The sequence below is a fragment of the Corvus kubaryi genome, unplaced genomic scaffold (assembly GCF_017639235.1).
Source record: "Corvus kubaryi isolate FWS band 111438036 unplaced genomic scaffold, C.kubaryi_AGA036_p1.0 138, whole genome shotgun sequence".
Lineage (NCBI taxonomy): Eukaryota > Metazoa > Chordata > Aves > Passeriformes > Corvidae > Corvus > Corvus kubaryi.
In genome coordinates, this window is record NW_024580672.1 from 12153598 (window position 1) to 12169508 (window position 15911).

The 15911-nt window shown below is 41.0% G+C and overlaps 2 protein-coding genes across 7 annotated transcripts in view; one reads left to right on the top strand and one right to left on the bottom strand.

Moving 5' to 3' along the window:
* The window catches only part of STN1 (STN1 subunit of CST complex), a 47014-nt gene extending 41886 nt beyond the window's left edge, over positions 1 to 5128 (bottom strand). For 2 of the 3 annotated variants that reach the window (XM_042019256.1, XM_042019255.1), the window contains exon 1: positions 4180 to 4966. The gene's annotated coding sequence lies outside the window, so the exon portion shown is untranslated. Of the gene's footprint in view, positions 1 to 4179; positions 4967 to 4995 lie in introns of those variants that run through there. The other variant, XM_042019254.1, reaches the window with a different exon arrangement.
* A 649-nt stretch (positions 5129 to 5777) lies between these two features.
* SLK (STE20 like kinase) overlaps positions 5778 to 15911 on the top strand; it is a 48126-nt gene continuing 37992 nt past the window's right edge. For all 4 annotated transcript variants that reach the window (XM_042019263.1, XM_042019265.1, XM_042019266.1 and 1 more), the window contains exon 1: positions 5778 to 6059. In XM_042019263.1, coding sequence (XP_041875197.1) covers positions 5910 to 6059 — 150 coding nt within the window. In that variant the 5' untranslated portion in view covers positions 5778 to 5909. The remainder of the gene's footprint in view (positions 6060 to 15911) is intronic.

The window sequence follows — 15911 nt, forward strand, 5'->3', positions numbered from 1 at the left end:
TCAATATTAACTGAAAATTCCTATAAAAGGAGCTTTTTCAGCTAAATACAAACCAAAAAAGCATGTAGCCTTCTTGAAAAGCTTTATCAGGAGGATATGAAGTTCTTAATTGCCTTAGTCAGCTAATCAAAGAGAATCAGCTATGTAAGTTTCAAGTTGTTGACACTTTCCATTAAATCTGAGGTTTGCTTCTCACTCCCCTACAAAGATATATGACTATTTCTGAATATCAGTCTTGAAGAGGGTTCTCTTGCACATCAACTAGAAGCAATAAGAAAAAAATTTCTTTTTTGCTATAGCTTCAATAAAGTTAACATGTTAAAACTTGAATGCTTTTGACATGCCATGTTTCCAAGAAATATTCTTGTACTATTTGTTGAAATATCTGATCCTTATTCAAATTTGATATTTATATTATTGCTTTTTTTCCCTGCCATTTAATTTCAGATAAAGCCTATTCAATAAAACATCACAGGTTTACTTGGAAACATTCAGGTAATTCGGCAATTTTTGTATTTGCTTTGTCATCGTTCCCAGAAGTGTTGCTGACACCAAGAGAACTGCACTCCAAGAGCTCTGCTGGCAGTGGTAGGACTGTCTCCATAGGTAGGAAGAAGAACTTCCATCATATGTTACCAGGAAAACTCATCTTACACAGTTAAATAGTGTGATAAAGACAAGTATCTAAAATGGGGAAGGTGAATCGCCCTGTGAAGATACATTTCCCCACTGACTGCTGAAAAAGTGTGACCAATTTAGATTAAACACACAGACTTTTCTGAAGCCAAAATAACATCAATCCTATTCCTAAACATTTTAACTCTCAATGTTGTTTTTACTGCAAACATCAATACCCTTGTATGTTGAAGCTTCTAAATGCCACATGTTTCTATGGCAATTCTTAGATTAATTGGTCCTGCAGTACGGCATTCAAAAAACCCAAACCACGTAATAGTTATATATCCAGGTTATTGATAGGAGCCTGAGCATTGATTCTGGCTAATCAGATATGGGCAAGCTCTTGAGTGTCCAGCCTCTGGTATTATAATTTTTTTCTGTTTATATTATATATGACTGAACTATTCCTGTTACTCATATCATAAAGGCTCATAAAATACCAAGTACAAAACTAAGTCTCTTTTTTGTTCTGCATAACAGAAAGAGAAGTCTCTAAGACACAGCTCTATCAATGGTACATTTGTTAGATAGGCTTTAGGAGTGCTGTATATGTAGCACGTACAGCTCAACCAAGGGATCAGGCCCAGCCAACATGGGTTTGGGGAAGGCAGGTCCTGCTTGACCAACCTGATCTCCTTTTATGACCAGATGACCCACAGTAAGTTCCCAAACAACACTAAGCTGGGTAGGAGTGTTGATCTGCAGGAGGCCAGGGAGGCTCTGCAGAGGGATCTGGGTAGGTTGGATCAATGAGCTGAGGCCAGTGGTGTGAGGCTCCATGAGGGGAAGTGCCAGGTCCTGCACTTGGCTCACAACAGCCCCATGCAGGGCTACAGGCTGGGACAGAGTGGCTGGAAAGTGGCCCAGAGAAAAAGAACCTGGGGGCACTGGTCAACAGCAGCTGATCATGAGCCAGAAGTTGCCCAAGTAGCCAAGAATGCCAGTGGCAGAATATCAGAAGCAGTGTGGCCAGCAGGACCAGGACAGTGATCATCCCCTGTGCTGGGTTAACTAGAGTGATCTAGAAGCTCCATTGGTGCTTAGAACTGAAATGAGCTCAATACAGCACAAAACATTAACTTTAGGAACAGATCAGAGGAGAAATGACAGAGCCTATGAAAAAATGCCACCACATAACTGGAAAATATCAATAAAAACATGGGGTACATCGATTAAAGAAAACAGAAAGGACAGTGTTGAGTGCCAAAGGTGACAGACAGATTAAGATGGATGAAACAAGAATTATGCTTCAGATTTAACCACGAACAAGCCACCTGTGACCTTACAGCAGTTCAATGAGCTCAATCACCAGAAAGAATTTTGGAGATCAGCCAAAACGTGGGTGGACAGAAAGTCAAGACAATATAAAAATAGATCATTAAATATTTTGAAAGAACTGAAGACAGAATGTAGGACTGAAGTGAAAGGGCAATATATGCTGTGAAGAACATATTTCAAACTAAATTTCTGAAGTGTTTACTTTCAATTAAGAGAAATTGGAGCAGTTTAAAAGAAACAGAACTTAAAGAGGGAGTTAGGAACAGTAGCAAGTGTAGGTTGAGTCAATGAGAAAGGATGGTGATACGAAGCAGCAGAAAGTATAAAGGAGACTTCTAATTCACAAAGAGATGAAAAAGATTGTCATAAAGAGCTTACAGCTATTTTAAGCCAGTCTATTTGATGCACAACCAAGATAGTTCTTTAACATCTTTAACATCTTCCTCTGACATTTAAAAGAAGTAATGAATTTTCAAATAGCATTGCTTTAAATTCCTAAAGGAGAAATTTTAATATAATTCTCTTTTACCTTTTTACTCTTACCATCTGGAAACATTTACAGTCGCTAAAAAATCCTGCTATCAGGAACAAAAAAACCACACACACAAAATCCAGGCTTCATACAGCCTCCTCCAAACCAGGAAGTTGCAGCAAATTGGGAAGGATTTGCTATTAGCACTTAACCTTCACCTTATAGAGTTTCTTTTTAGGATTGAGTGGCAGGCTGTAACTCCAGCGTGAAAGAAAAAGGGAAAAAATGAGACGGAGTCACAGTTTTCCTTTTCAGATATCCTGGTTTTATCTTGAATTACTTGTTAAAGAGCAAGAAAGAAAAAGGTAAAAGCAAAACCTTATCACTAGATTAATTGCGCCTTTCTTGTGCCAGACTTTCATCTTATATTTTCAATGTTATATGAATTAAAAGCTCCCTGGAACAGGAAGACTCTCTTTATACAAGTCTAAAGCAACACACATGCAGTACCTGCTAACATTCAGTCGTTGGCAGGATGGCACTAACGTTCTGCTCTGAGTGAGCCTCTTTTATCACACACACGTTCGCAGCAAGCTGACACGTGATAGAGATGCTGTGTGTGAACTGTGCACAGTCCAACCTTTATCAGCAGAGCTGAGGAAGAACCAGGCCCTGCTATCCCAGCCCAGAACGTCTCCAGCTCAACTACACTTCTTCACATATCACTTATGAAATTTTCTTTTAGTTTTGCATTTCCTTCCAGTTATTACAAACTCTGACATTCACACATAAACACCTCCCCCCCCCCCACCCCGCTCCACTGCCATTAACCCTGAGGCTAAAGAAAAGATAATCCTGCCTAAATACAAGGAATTCATCCCATGGCTTTGGATTCCCTTTTTCTCTCATCCTCTATCAACCAGTCAGTTTAAATAAACCTACAGAAATTAGTCCCAAAGCACTTTTTATCCAAGAAAAAGCAAGTTAAAACAAAAATATTCAAATAAAAATATTAACAAAAATTAATATTTAAGCCATCATTATATTTTAACATGCAAATCAAAGCTATCATCCCACTTGAACGGGCAAAAAAAAATGGAGAGGAAAAAGAAATTGAACTTCAAAAAGTAAGATATCAGAAGATATTATTGTATTTAATCCAAACTATCTCAATGAAACGTGCACATGAAATTAGTAAGTGGAGCCAGGGAGCCAGATCACAGAAAACAGCTCCTTAGGATTGCTGTTGTTACCTGATTTTGCCCTCATACACATAAACAGTCTTGGTTTCAACACCCTACTTAACAATTTTACCTTTTGTGGCCAAGCTGTCAGTACAGGGAACACAAAAACGCCAATATCATTTTTGAAAAACAAACGCTGATTATTACAACAAATCCGTTTCACAAGAGTACTTGAAAGATTCTCTATTCATAGGGTGGGACTGCCCTTGAAACTGATTCTATCCAGTTTAAAGAAATTGACTCATGACAGAACACTGTTGTTTGATTCATAAACGCTTTGTGTCAGGGGCATCTCAATGCCGCATTATTATTACTGCATTTACACACGGACTACCCTTCTTATATAGCAAATTATTGTCACGCTAGTAAAATGGTCTGAGGAATGATGCACACCAGAGGCTTGGTCTTTAGAAACTCATCATGCAGCTTAAGTTAATGGCAATTGCAGGCACTCAGGTTCATACGAGGATACGGTATTACACGATTTTTCCTGGGTGTTTGTCTCACCGTCAGATGTCCCTGAGGTCTCAGCATCGCCTCAGCTGCTGGATCGACTTCTTGCCTGTCACAGCCCGAACTCTGTCCCCATGTCTGCTAATTGCCCCTAATCCAGGCAACAAGAAAGCCTCTTGCTTTCAAGTGAGGAAACAACTCACTTTTGGTGGCATGTACACAACACAACTATTAAAATACAATTATATTTCAGGGTGAGGAAGGAATCACTTGCGGGGAGAGAAGGTTGTGAGATAAGGAAATTCAAGCCTGTTCCAGTGATTAAATAAGATGCCGAAGATACCAAACGGGCAGCACAAGAACATCACATCCTGCCATGACAGAAGATAAACCAGTAGCAGGTCTAGGGACAGCACTGGACCGCAAACAAAAGAAAAAGTCTTCCAACGTTTGCTATCAACACCTTCCTCAGAGCACCACGTCCAAGCCCAAGCCCCCGAGAAGGCACTACCTGCCCACACAGCGCTCCTGACACACAGAGGGAGCCCCTCACCCAGCCAGCACTGAGAGGAAGCTGTCCCCCCTGCCTAGGGAACATCACCTCTGCCACAGAGCTGGTGACACCCTCCCTACACGGGACAGAAGAGCGGCAGGGAGACAGGCGCGGGGTGTCCTCCGGGATCAGAGGATAAAGGGTCCCTCTGCCACACGCCCCTCCCGTAACGGCACACAGCGGACTAAAAGGAAACAGGACAGAGGGAGGGACGAGCACACGATCCCCACGCCAGCGCTGCCGTCCTACTCTGAGGTACGGGGGGGTTGGGGGGGGGAGGAGGCGCCCCCTCCATCTTGAGCCCGACACCGACTTACCCGCCCGGAGCCTGCGCGCGCTCCTATTGGCTGGCGCCGCCGCCGCCGCATCACGTGGGCAGAGCAAGCCCCGCCTCTTCCCGCCGCCAGTGCCGGGCCCGAGCCGTTGGCGAGGGAGGGCCGCGCGCGTGCTGCCGGTGCGGCGCGTGCGCACGCGCCGGGGAAAAGGGGGAGCGGCGGGGGCGCGCGCTGCTGCGCGTGCGCCGGTGGCGGAGCGGCGGGAGGGGCGCAAGGGGCGCGAGGCGGTTCCGGGAGCGCGGGAAGAGGGGCGGGAGCGCGGGGCGCGCGCACGCGCCGGCGGCGGGCGGGAGCGAGGGCGGAGGGGGCGGAGGTGCCGCCGGTGCCGCCCCGCAGGAAGCGGAGCCGTCCGGGCCCCGCTTCGCGACAGGACGAGGGAGCGAGCGAGTGGGAGAGAGGCCGGCAGCGAAGCGTCATTTTCCGCCGCTGTGCCACGCCGGGACGCCGCTCCGAGAGGACACCGGCCGGGAGCCTGGAGCGGGGCAGCCCCCGCCCCTCCCTGCATCCTTCCCGTCCTGCGGGGCGGGACGTGACCGCTCCCCGCTGCCCGGCGCGCAGTAGCTGCCCCCGCCCAGCGGAGCCGTGACCCCTCCTCCGGCTCCGCCGCCGCCCGTCCCGAGGAGGGAGCCCGGCACTTGTTGCTGCCGCGATGGTGACCGGCCCGGCCGAGTAGGGTCCGCCGACCGCATCGGGCAGAGCAGCGCCGAGCCCGGCCCCGTACGGGGCATCGCGGGGTGTTGTCTCCCCGCAGCGCCCGGCGGTGGCGGTGCTTCCCGGGCGACGCCAAGACTTCGGTCTCCGCGTGGGAATCGCGCCCTGCATCACCGCCCGCGCCGGGTGGTCCCCGCGGGCTCTGGGGGCACCGCCGCCCGCCCCATCCCTCGGGGGCAGCGAAAATGTCCTTCTTCAACTTTCGTAAGATCTTCAAGCTGGGCGGCGAGAAGAAGAAGAAACAATACGAGCACGTCAAGAGGGATTTGAACCCTGAGGAGTTCTGGGAAATCATAGGAGAGCTGGGAGATGGTGCTTTCGGTAAAGTGTTCAAGGTAAGGGCGGGCAGCGCGGGTCGCTTGTGTTGCTCATAGCTGAGAAGTGACTCGGAGCGTTGCTTCTGCCTGCAGCGCTGCCTCGGGCTCCTGTCTGCCGGCTCCCTCACCTCGGCGTTCCTGCTGGCAGCGGCGAGTTCGGGAGAACTTGGCTGGGGCGCTGAGCGCTGCGGGGGGACGCGGCCGGAGGCAGAGGGGGGATCCCGGCGCCTCTTGGCCACGAAGCCTCGTGAAACTAAAGATAGAAAAGACCTATTAGGTCATTGTCCCGCCTTCTGCTCCACCCTGCCCGCTGCTGGATTGCTCACTTCTGTGTTTTGGGTTTTTTTGGGACTCGTGTACAGTATGTCTCCTAACCTTACAAAGACTGCATTTTCTTAGATCTGAAGTTAATACTTTTTTTTTTTCCCCCCCTGTACGGAAGGAAGCCCATGAACAGTAAAATTGACTCCTGTGCTTCATGTGTAGTGTACAGAGCCAGGCTGTCGTCGCTTTAATGGGCATTCTCCCATCTTGCTCCATGTGGAGTTGAATTAAATAGCTGTGTTCTCTTTGCTCTCCCTGTGTGGCAGAATTCATGTGTTAGATCTCCTAACTTCTCTCAGTTGTTTGCTCTTTCAATCTTTAAGTGTACTGGTACAAGTAGGGGTTTTTAAGGATGCTTATCTAGAATTTATCAAGCCGAGTAGACTGCAGTGACATAGATACAACCCTGGTAGTGTTTGACAAGACTTCAGCGTTCTGGCAAATCTTCAGCCACGTTGCCTCTTTCTAAAAGGGTGTTTAATGCTCCATGTTTGGTTTAGGGATAGCGTGGAAAAAACATCCTGGTCGATAAGCATGAGAGAATTGGGAACTGACATGAATTGAAACTCTGGGGCAGGTTCTGGAGACTAGGAAAAAATAGCATGAGAGGATGGCATTTACAGTGTTTCTAAGAGCTAATTCGGTCAAGAAACGTTTATATTTAGAGTACTGCATTTGAGAGTTTATGAAATCTGGGTACTCGTGAAATTTGTGCTATTTTTGGTAGTAATTATTTTAGGTTCTATTGTACTGTGGTGGTGTCACCTGTTTGTGAGCAGAAGTGCCACAGTCAGTTCAGAATGTTAGGTGGGGGGTCATTTTGCCCAAGGAATTTGTGTCAATGTTCTATATTAAGAACATCTAGCTTATTTAGATGCTGGTGTAGTACACAGTCTAGATGGTGGTTCTCATGTCATTTTAGAAGATTAGAGTTTTGGCTTTTTTGTTAAAATGGCTGGGAATATGTCTGAAGTTGCTCTATCATAAAGCCTGCTCACCACAAAAACATAACGTCTCTAATGGCGTTTGCAGCGTATTAAAGTTTTAATTTGAGCTTCATAATGGAGTTTTGATTCCCATTTTCTGAATATATGCCTCAGATACAATACTAAATGTGTTTTTTCCTCTTCCCCGACGTGCATTTCCCCTCCCATCCTGAAACCTCTTCTCACTTCTTTATCTGTAGGCATGTCTGCGTTAGCAATAATAGTAGAGGAAGGTGTCTGAGCAAGGCAGCTGGTAAATCTTGTATTTCAGTGTACTCTGTACACAAACAGGAGAATGTTTTCCACTTGGATGTCGTTTTTCTCTTCAAGATTTATTTCTGACTGTGAAAGGACAGAGTTCACTGTTGAAATTGATTGTAGGCAGAATTACACATGGTTAAACGGGTCAACTTGTTGAAGTTGGCCCTTATGAGAATTAAAAGGCAGTATTCCTGGAAAAAACTCTCCAATTTAAAAAAAAGAAGTAGGTTACTGCATGTGTTCATCAACATTCTTTTTGCTTCCATCTAGTTTGAGAAGGAGGCTTACACACAGATACAAACTGTACTTGTGTTCCTGCATCTGAAAGTGCTTCCCAAGAAACTTTAGAAAGCAGGAAAGGTGTGTAAGGTTGTTATTTTATGGATATACACCTCAAATGAGAAGCTGCAGGAATAGACATTCAATTCCTTCTCAAATTTTGAATTCAAAACTATAAGCTAGAATAAAGCTCTCAAGAAAGCTTGAAGACTTTGTCTTTAGGTAATGGAAGTGTGGGGATTGGGGTTTTCATTTTGTGTAATGGGTTTTGTTTTATTTGCCAACCCCCCCCATCACCCTAGTGTCAGTTACATTTGCCAAAACTACATTTGCCTTTGTTTAAGATCTCAGGATCTGTGTGTGACAGGGTTTTGGCAGATGTATGTTAAAATGGAATTGCCATATACATCAGTCTTTGTATACTTGGAATTTCTAATAAGTAGGTTAGATTGGTTACATGCTATGATTCCCCATAGAGGAGTAATTGGTTTAGTTGTGTAACTGATCTTCTGACCAAAGTGCCAGATATTTAAATAAAACCTCAAAAACAACTCTCAATGATTCTGACAGTACTGGGAAGCCTTGCTGATTAAATTATTTACTTAAAAATGCTGTCCAGTGATAATTAATTTTGTGTATGGAAGTCTTAAGGGCCTTGAAAACTTGTGATTCATTCCTCTTCTTTGCAATCAAGTACAAGGATCTTGCTTATTTTTTTTAGTACCTTAGCCAAATTTCTAGAAGAGCTTATTTCCTTTGAAGCTGTTTGTTCCAGCGTTCTAAGGCTTTTTGAGTTCTGACAATTCATACATTTGTATTCACGGACTTCTAAGTAATGTTTAGAAATACTCTGAGTGTTTCAACTGCTGTTGCAAGTCTCTTGTGATCAGAGGAGCTCTGTAATTGCAGATTACTGATGGCAAAGGTTTATGGCCGTGCAGGACTTTTCATTCTGGCCCTTGTCAGCCTCTTCAAAGAGGCCACTTTTAGGCTGTTTTCTTTTTGCTCTTGGCTAATGAATAATGGTGTGCTTTTCTGTCCTTTCACAATTTATAGATCCTTGCAGTACTTCAGTGTCAGGTGATGGCCCTTGTAGAGAATTTTGAGTTTCCTGATGGTAGAATTTTTTTCCAGTCTTTTTTATGTGCTTTTCATGGACTATTTAGAATAAATGAGTGGACTGCTAGAGTTCTGACAGACACTGGAGACGCATAATATTAGTATTGGAGGCTGATTTCAACATTGACATTTGGCAGTCAGACACAAAAAAACCCTAAAAACAAAAGAGGGACAGTTTGAAACTGCTCTTGATTTGATCAGGTTACTTGCCCTGAAAAAAATGTGGGCTCTTATTGTAATTATAATCAGTTTGCTTTAGAAAGTAGTTACATTATTATATCATGTTGCTGTATTGTGTGTTCTAGTACTCTATTGTGTCAAATCTCAGTTCTGTGCACATAGTAAACATAGCTCTAAGGTAAATCAGTGTGTTAATGACTTTCATCAGCTTTAAACTACTTTCTAAATTCCCAGTAGTAAATGTTCAGATGATGTGAAAATAGACCTTTCAAATGCCTGATGTGATGCTCTTTCTTGCCACAGATAAACATCATTAATGAAATCTGGTTTTTCTTAAGGTTCAGAGAAGAAATTTTGTGCAAGCTGATAACCATAATCATGGTGAACAGCATTACCCAATTGCATTATCTTCTGAAAATTATAACTACATGAAGTGTTCCTATTTACTTCTATTGGCAGTCTTGGCCAGTACCAGCTCATCCCTGGCTGGTGATAGTGGACTTTTGACAATAGTGTTTCTTCACGTCAAATAATCCAATGGTGTTGCTTCATTTAAGTTAAGCTTTTGTATCTGTATTTGAAACCATCTTATCTATAATGTACCTATATGACATACAGGGCAGCTTGGTTTTGCCTTAATGTCATCTACAACAGGTAGAAACAAATAGAATTTTTAAGTAGTGATTTAATAAGACTGGACCAATTATAATTTAATGATTATGTGTTCTTAACTCCTTTTAATGTTAAAATATGAACTGACTGCTGGTAGCTGCTTAGAAGTACTTTTTTGTGCACCACTAACATCATAACTTATTTTCTAATTCTAGAAAATGTATTAATTAGTCTGACCTATAAACAAAATAAGGGCAGAGCAAGGAGAATTTATACTTTCTAGTTTCTTTCATCTTACAGCACATTGTTCTAAATTCCTACATTTGGATATTACAACTTGAAGTTATCCAGATGATAATAATGTATCATTCTGCTTCCTAGGGTGGATATCTTTTACATCTGTAACCTAGGACTCACAGGAACAGATTTTGACCAGTTACTTAATATCTAAGCTTGAAACACAGATAGGCTTTGTTTTCTCTACTCTCTATCTTTTTGCTTATGTGGTGTCATTAGTTCCATTAATTCTTTAGAAGAATTTGGTAGAGCTGTTGAAACTTTGCAGACATTCCTACACGAATGATATAGTTCCCCGTGGAAGGATGTTGCTTGAGTTTGTCTGAAGTCCTATATGTTTGGTACTAGCTGGAAGATAAATTCATATTTGAAAGTTTCCAGTCAAACATGGTGTTTCACAAACAAGTTTCATGTGTGACTCTGCCATGAGCCCAGACCTGGAAATAAATAGCAGGTGAAAATGTCCTAAGTTGAAGTTCAATACAGAAGAATGAATCAGTGGTGCAGAACTCTTGGCAATTTTGTTTAAAATTGTTTGCTATACCAAATATGTTTTCTTCTAATTTATTTTCATTCATAATTGACTATATAAGTTGACCCCTCATTAAACTGGAGCGGTAAAATAGTGCAGTTGCCCTCAGGAGATCTGAATTAATAAGATTCTCTTAAGTGCTACGTTGCTTTGTTTAGCCATTGAGGCATTAGTAGATAGAGGAGACAGGAGAGTTGATTTACTCTCAAGAGACTAATGTATAAGGTACCAATAGTAAATTTTAAATACTTAGTCTAAGTAAAATGGAGCTAAAACTTTACCTAAAGCTTGCTATGAACAGTAATCTCTAAGAGTAGCCTGGGTATTCTAGGGCTGCTGTGAATGATGAGAAGAGATGCATGACAGTTCATAGAAGGCTTGGTGACTTGCCCTACAATGTTATCTTTATTTTCACACTGTTGCAGTTTTAGCCTGATTAGAAGATACCAGATAAGGAAAAGGCAGTATCACTGTTTTAAACTCTGGGAAATCTGTCAAGGGGAAGCTTTACAGAACTCTTTACACCTATTGTCACTCCAGTAAGTTTTCTGGGGAAATGGTAATGCCAGAAAGTCATCTGTAAATTGTAGATTGAGATAACTTTCTTGACTTGAATGGCTACTTGTTACTTACCTTTCCTTTTTGTCTGTAGCAGGGAAATATTTGAAAGGCACATAGCACATGTGTGTCTCACTTTTTGGACATATTTGCATCGCTTGGCTTAAAATCAGCATCACAATACTTAACTTATGAGTAATATATTGTCTCTCTGTTGCATTTGGAATTAAAACTGCAGGCAAGTTTGTGGAGGATAATTATAGAATGCTTATGATCAGTCTTTGGTAAGGCAGTCATCTTTTCCAAGGTGTGAGCATAGTTATGTAAACTGTTTTAAAACGCTAAGTAAATAATTATTTGATTTTATTCATGTTTATTAAGTTCCCTTTTGGTTTTTTTTTCATGTCATCTGATCTATCATATTTCTTAGCTAACTGTGTAACTGTTTGGACTGGTTTCTGGAGAGTAAAACTTCAGATTTCAGGGGTAAGCTAAGTGTGACTTTCATGTCAAATAGATTGCAGAATGAAGCTTCTTTAAGCTGTTCTAACTTAGTGAAATAATTCCTCTATCCTCACATGCAGTCCATTTAACTAAATAATTCTGGTATGGGTTTTTTGGGGTTTTTGTTGGTTTTTTGGGAGGTTGTTAACGGTTTTGTAGACAATATGGTTAAACCTTTAATCGTTGGCAGGGTCCTCCAGAACTACAATCCTCCAAGTAGTAAAGGACAATGCGCCAGTGTTGCAGAGCAGTAGTTGAAAAGTTTCTTTTGGTGACCACTCAAATTCCAGTTTTGACCAATTTTGTCGCTGTTTAAATTGAATGCACTTATGAATTCCATGTTTCGTGGGCTGTGACCCACGTTTTGAGAATCTCCTAAGATTGTAAACATCATTCTCCTTCAATGACAGTTGCGTCTGTGTTCAAGAGGAGTCTGTAATTAAACTCTCTGATTTGAGATTTTAAATACATTCCTTGAGACCCTGGTGGCTGATGTGTCATATATAAACACTTTTTCAGCCTTTGCTTCTTTGTGCTCCCTCAATAACCTTTAACTATATTCAGATTAAACACAGAGTTGACAGATTCATAGTGTCTCACCTCTTTTGCCTATTGTCTTATGTTACAGTAGCTGCCAAATTACTCAAATACAATGCTTGTGCTATCTTTTCTTTTGATACTGTTTGGATTGTTCCAGTTTTCCATGTTTAGTGATGGAAAAGCCATGAAATTTGCAGTTAGAAAACAAAGCAGACTGAATTAATTGCACAGAAAGCAGATTGAATTAATAGCATAGACTAAAGAGTGATGTTTTATAATTTTTCTCCAAAAACATATAAAATACAGCCTCTAATTAATTTTTAATGATTTTATAACATAATTACAGTATGGAATGCTTGAAAGAAATTTAAAGTCTCAGATGTATCTCAAATATGTCATGTGGAAACACAGTTTCTCCACTCACAAATGGGAAGGAAATTTTTTTAGAGAGAAAGAAGACCCAGTACTTGTGGAATATGTTTGAAGGATGTCAGGCAATAAAAATTGTCTAAGTAATACTCAATAAAAGCTAGTAGGCTACCTCAAACCACTTCGTAATGGTATTCATACTTCAACAAAAAATGAAGGCTTTACTGTAAATGTTAATTTTCCACTGGCATTTCAGATTTTCTGTTGAATAAACTCTATGTTCATGATACAAACCAACTGAAGTATATGCAGCAGAAGATTTACCTAAAGCAAAAAAAAAAAAAAGCAATAAAAGGGTAATGTAAGATTCTTTTAATATTTAATTCACCTGCTTAAACTACCATATTTGGTTTTAGGAGGATATAGTGTTTCTTGAAGGAGTTCTCAATGTATGTAAAAGCAAGTTACAATATTAAAGTTATCGATTTGTCATTGTTTTGGGGTTTTTTTTACTGTTTTGGATTAAGACTGGATTTTTCAGTATTTTGTAGGATTTCATGTGTATATATAGAGAGGTTAATGTAAGACAGCTAAGCATGAATGGTGATTTGGAAGCTAAAAGTATTTTCCCTCTACCTTGCCATGTTTATATTTTTTAGCCATTTTCTAATTAGGTAATTACCTATAGCCTAGAGCAAGAAATTGTTCAAACCTAGACTCATACTTGAATCAAGTTCCACCCGACGTGTAGCTTTAAGAATATTCTGACTACCTGAGGCATGCTATTCTATGATACGATTTTTAAATTTCATTTAATTTTCTGTAGAGAAAAACATGAAGAAGTGAAAAAGTAAGATCGTTCTACAATAGTAAAATCAATTTATTGGTTAATGTTTAAAATGTGCTTAATCTCTCCTTACTGTGGAGGACTGACTGTTACCTTCAAGTGCCCATCTTGAAAATTAGTCTGTTGTTTCAGAAAATTTGAAAACAAAGGATGCCATTGTGAATAAAGAAACTTTATTATTTTCAGGAAGAATTTTTCTGAAGTTGCATTTTTGCAATTATTGAAAATGGGTGGGTGAACAGAAAGTGAAGTATTTTTGGGGGGAACCATTACCCCAGAACTGAAATTGTGCATAGATGACAATTGGTTTACTTGGTATGGATGCAATGGTGAATCCCCATCCTAAGGCAGAATTGGGTTTTAATCCATCTAACTTGGTAATGAGTTGGGGGAAGACTGTCCCTTTGCTTCTTCATATCTCTTTGAATGGCATTTTAGATCTGAGACTTCCTTGTTTAAGGAGGACTTTAAGGAACTGGGTTTTGTCTCTAGAAATGTTTAGTCAGGGCTATGATTCAGAAAGTATTCTTAGGAAAGTTACTGTAACTTTGTTAATGATACTGTAATAACTTGGCAACACTTTTTGCACAGGATTTTATTCTTTCTTTATCTTGTAGGTAATGGTTCTCTTGAAACAGATTTATGCTGTAAAAACAAAGCTTTTCTCTAACACATCTAGATTTTGCATTATAGAAGAAAACTTTTCACTGTATTTCTAAATAGTGAAAAGGAAAAGAATGAATACTTTTGTAATCAAAAGGCAGCAAAACCTTAATGGAGAAATGTTAATTGAGTGCTTCAGCAAAAATTAGAATGTTGCAGTAAACCCTCATCTCCTTCACAGCCATTGTCTCAATTTATTCAATTCATATGCTGCCTTTTTTATTTTGTAAAGTTCAGTCATGTTCCTGCCCCACCTTCAACTTTTCCTGTTTGAATTGAAGAAGTCCAACCTTTTTAGTCTGCTTTTTATGAGACAACTGCTTGACCCTTTAATAATTTTGATTTTCCTTCTCATTCTCTTGCTTGCTTAACTTCTGTGGATGTCACAAGTCTTTCAGTTCACCATCCAGGCAAACAGTCCTGGTTTTTATTGCTGGATAGTCAAGGGTCAGAAGCACAGGTCTGTGCAGCTATAGCACACCATAAGCTGTGATCATCGTGGGAAAATGTGGTCAGAAGAGTTTGAACAGGAATTATCCCCAAAACAAACTCAAACCATCCCAGTAATGTGGAGAAATGGATACTCTCAGAGTTAAGCCAAGCTTTTTTACTCTTTCACCCTTTCCAACTAGTTTTTGCTATTAATGGAGATGTACTAACCAAGTTTATAGGTAACCTGTCTGCTATTTTTCATCTCTGAGCTGGGAAGTGTGAAAGCTTAAAAATCACCATTTAAACAATACTGTCAAGTGTTTCTGAAAATGTATCCTTTGCTCTTGGCTGCATCAAGAATTTCAAACTGTCTCTTGGTAGCAAACATAGGTGTTCTGGCCAGCTTAGGAACCCAGTAATTTGGTTATTGATTTTGCATGTTACATTTGAATAAAAACAAACAAAAAACCCACATACTGCCCCTAGCACTTAGAAGTGAAATATAAAAGTGAGCTCGTGTACAGATTTGTTTCCTCTACTATTTGTGGTGCCTTTTTCAGTGTTTATTGGTGCTGTTGTAAATTTGTGGCTTTTAGTGGCCTGACATAGGACCTCACTTTTGAGCCAGCGCAATATGAAGAAGATTCTTTTGAATCCCTGAAAAGCAGTAAAACTGTGTGGATCTGTGATATTTACTAAGTGAAACAGTCAACAACACACTGCTGTCCAAAGTCGTGCATTTTAGTAAGTACAGAAGTGACATTCAAATGATGAGTGTCAGGGTCTTACCTACTGTTTTCCACAACAGTTTCCGATGATGCAGGTCAATGCAGGCAGGGTTCTGACAGTGTATTCACCTTCCCACATCTTCCTTGTGACAGGCCTGGTGCTTGCCAGCCCCATGTTGATCTGGTTCAACGAACTAAGCCACGCAAAAGCTGATTGTCCATGTAATCTTCTTGGCTGCCCAGACCAGCTCACGAGAGGGCCAGACAAGTGACACTGCTAATGTAAGGGAAAATGGCCAGGACAGCGTCAGCATTGGCTTCAATAGCTGTAAAAGAGTGGCATAGCAATATTCTGAAGTTGTTACGGTGTGTCAGATGAATGCTTTTTGTCAGGACAAAAGAAAAAACAGACTTGCTCCTGTTGTAGGAACCATTTGCTCTTAGCAACTACTAATAAAAAGGTACTTGTGGTAAATGCTGTTGGTGTTTTTATCAGCCAGTGGTTCTGTCCCTTAGCACCACTGATACCCATGCTAGGTGAATTTTGTTATGTAGGCATATCTTTAACTGCAAATTAACTATAAGCCTATGATCCCAGTTTTAGTTCAGGTGGTGATTCTCTTTTCTACTTTAGGTGTG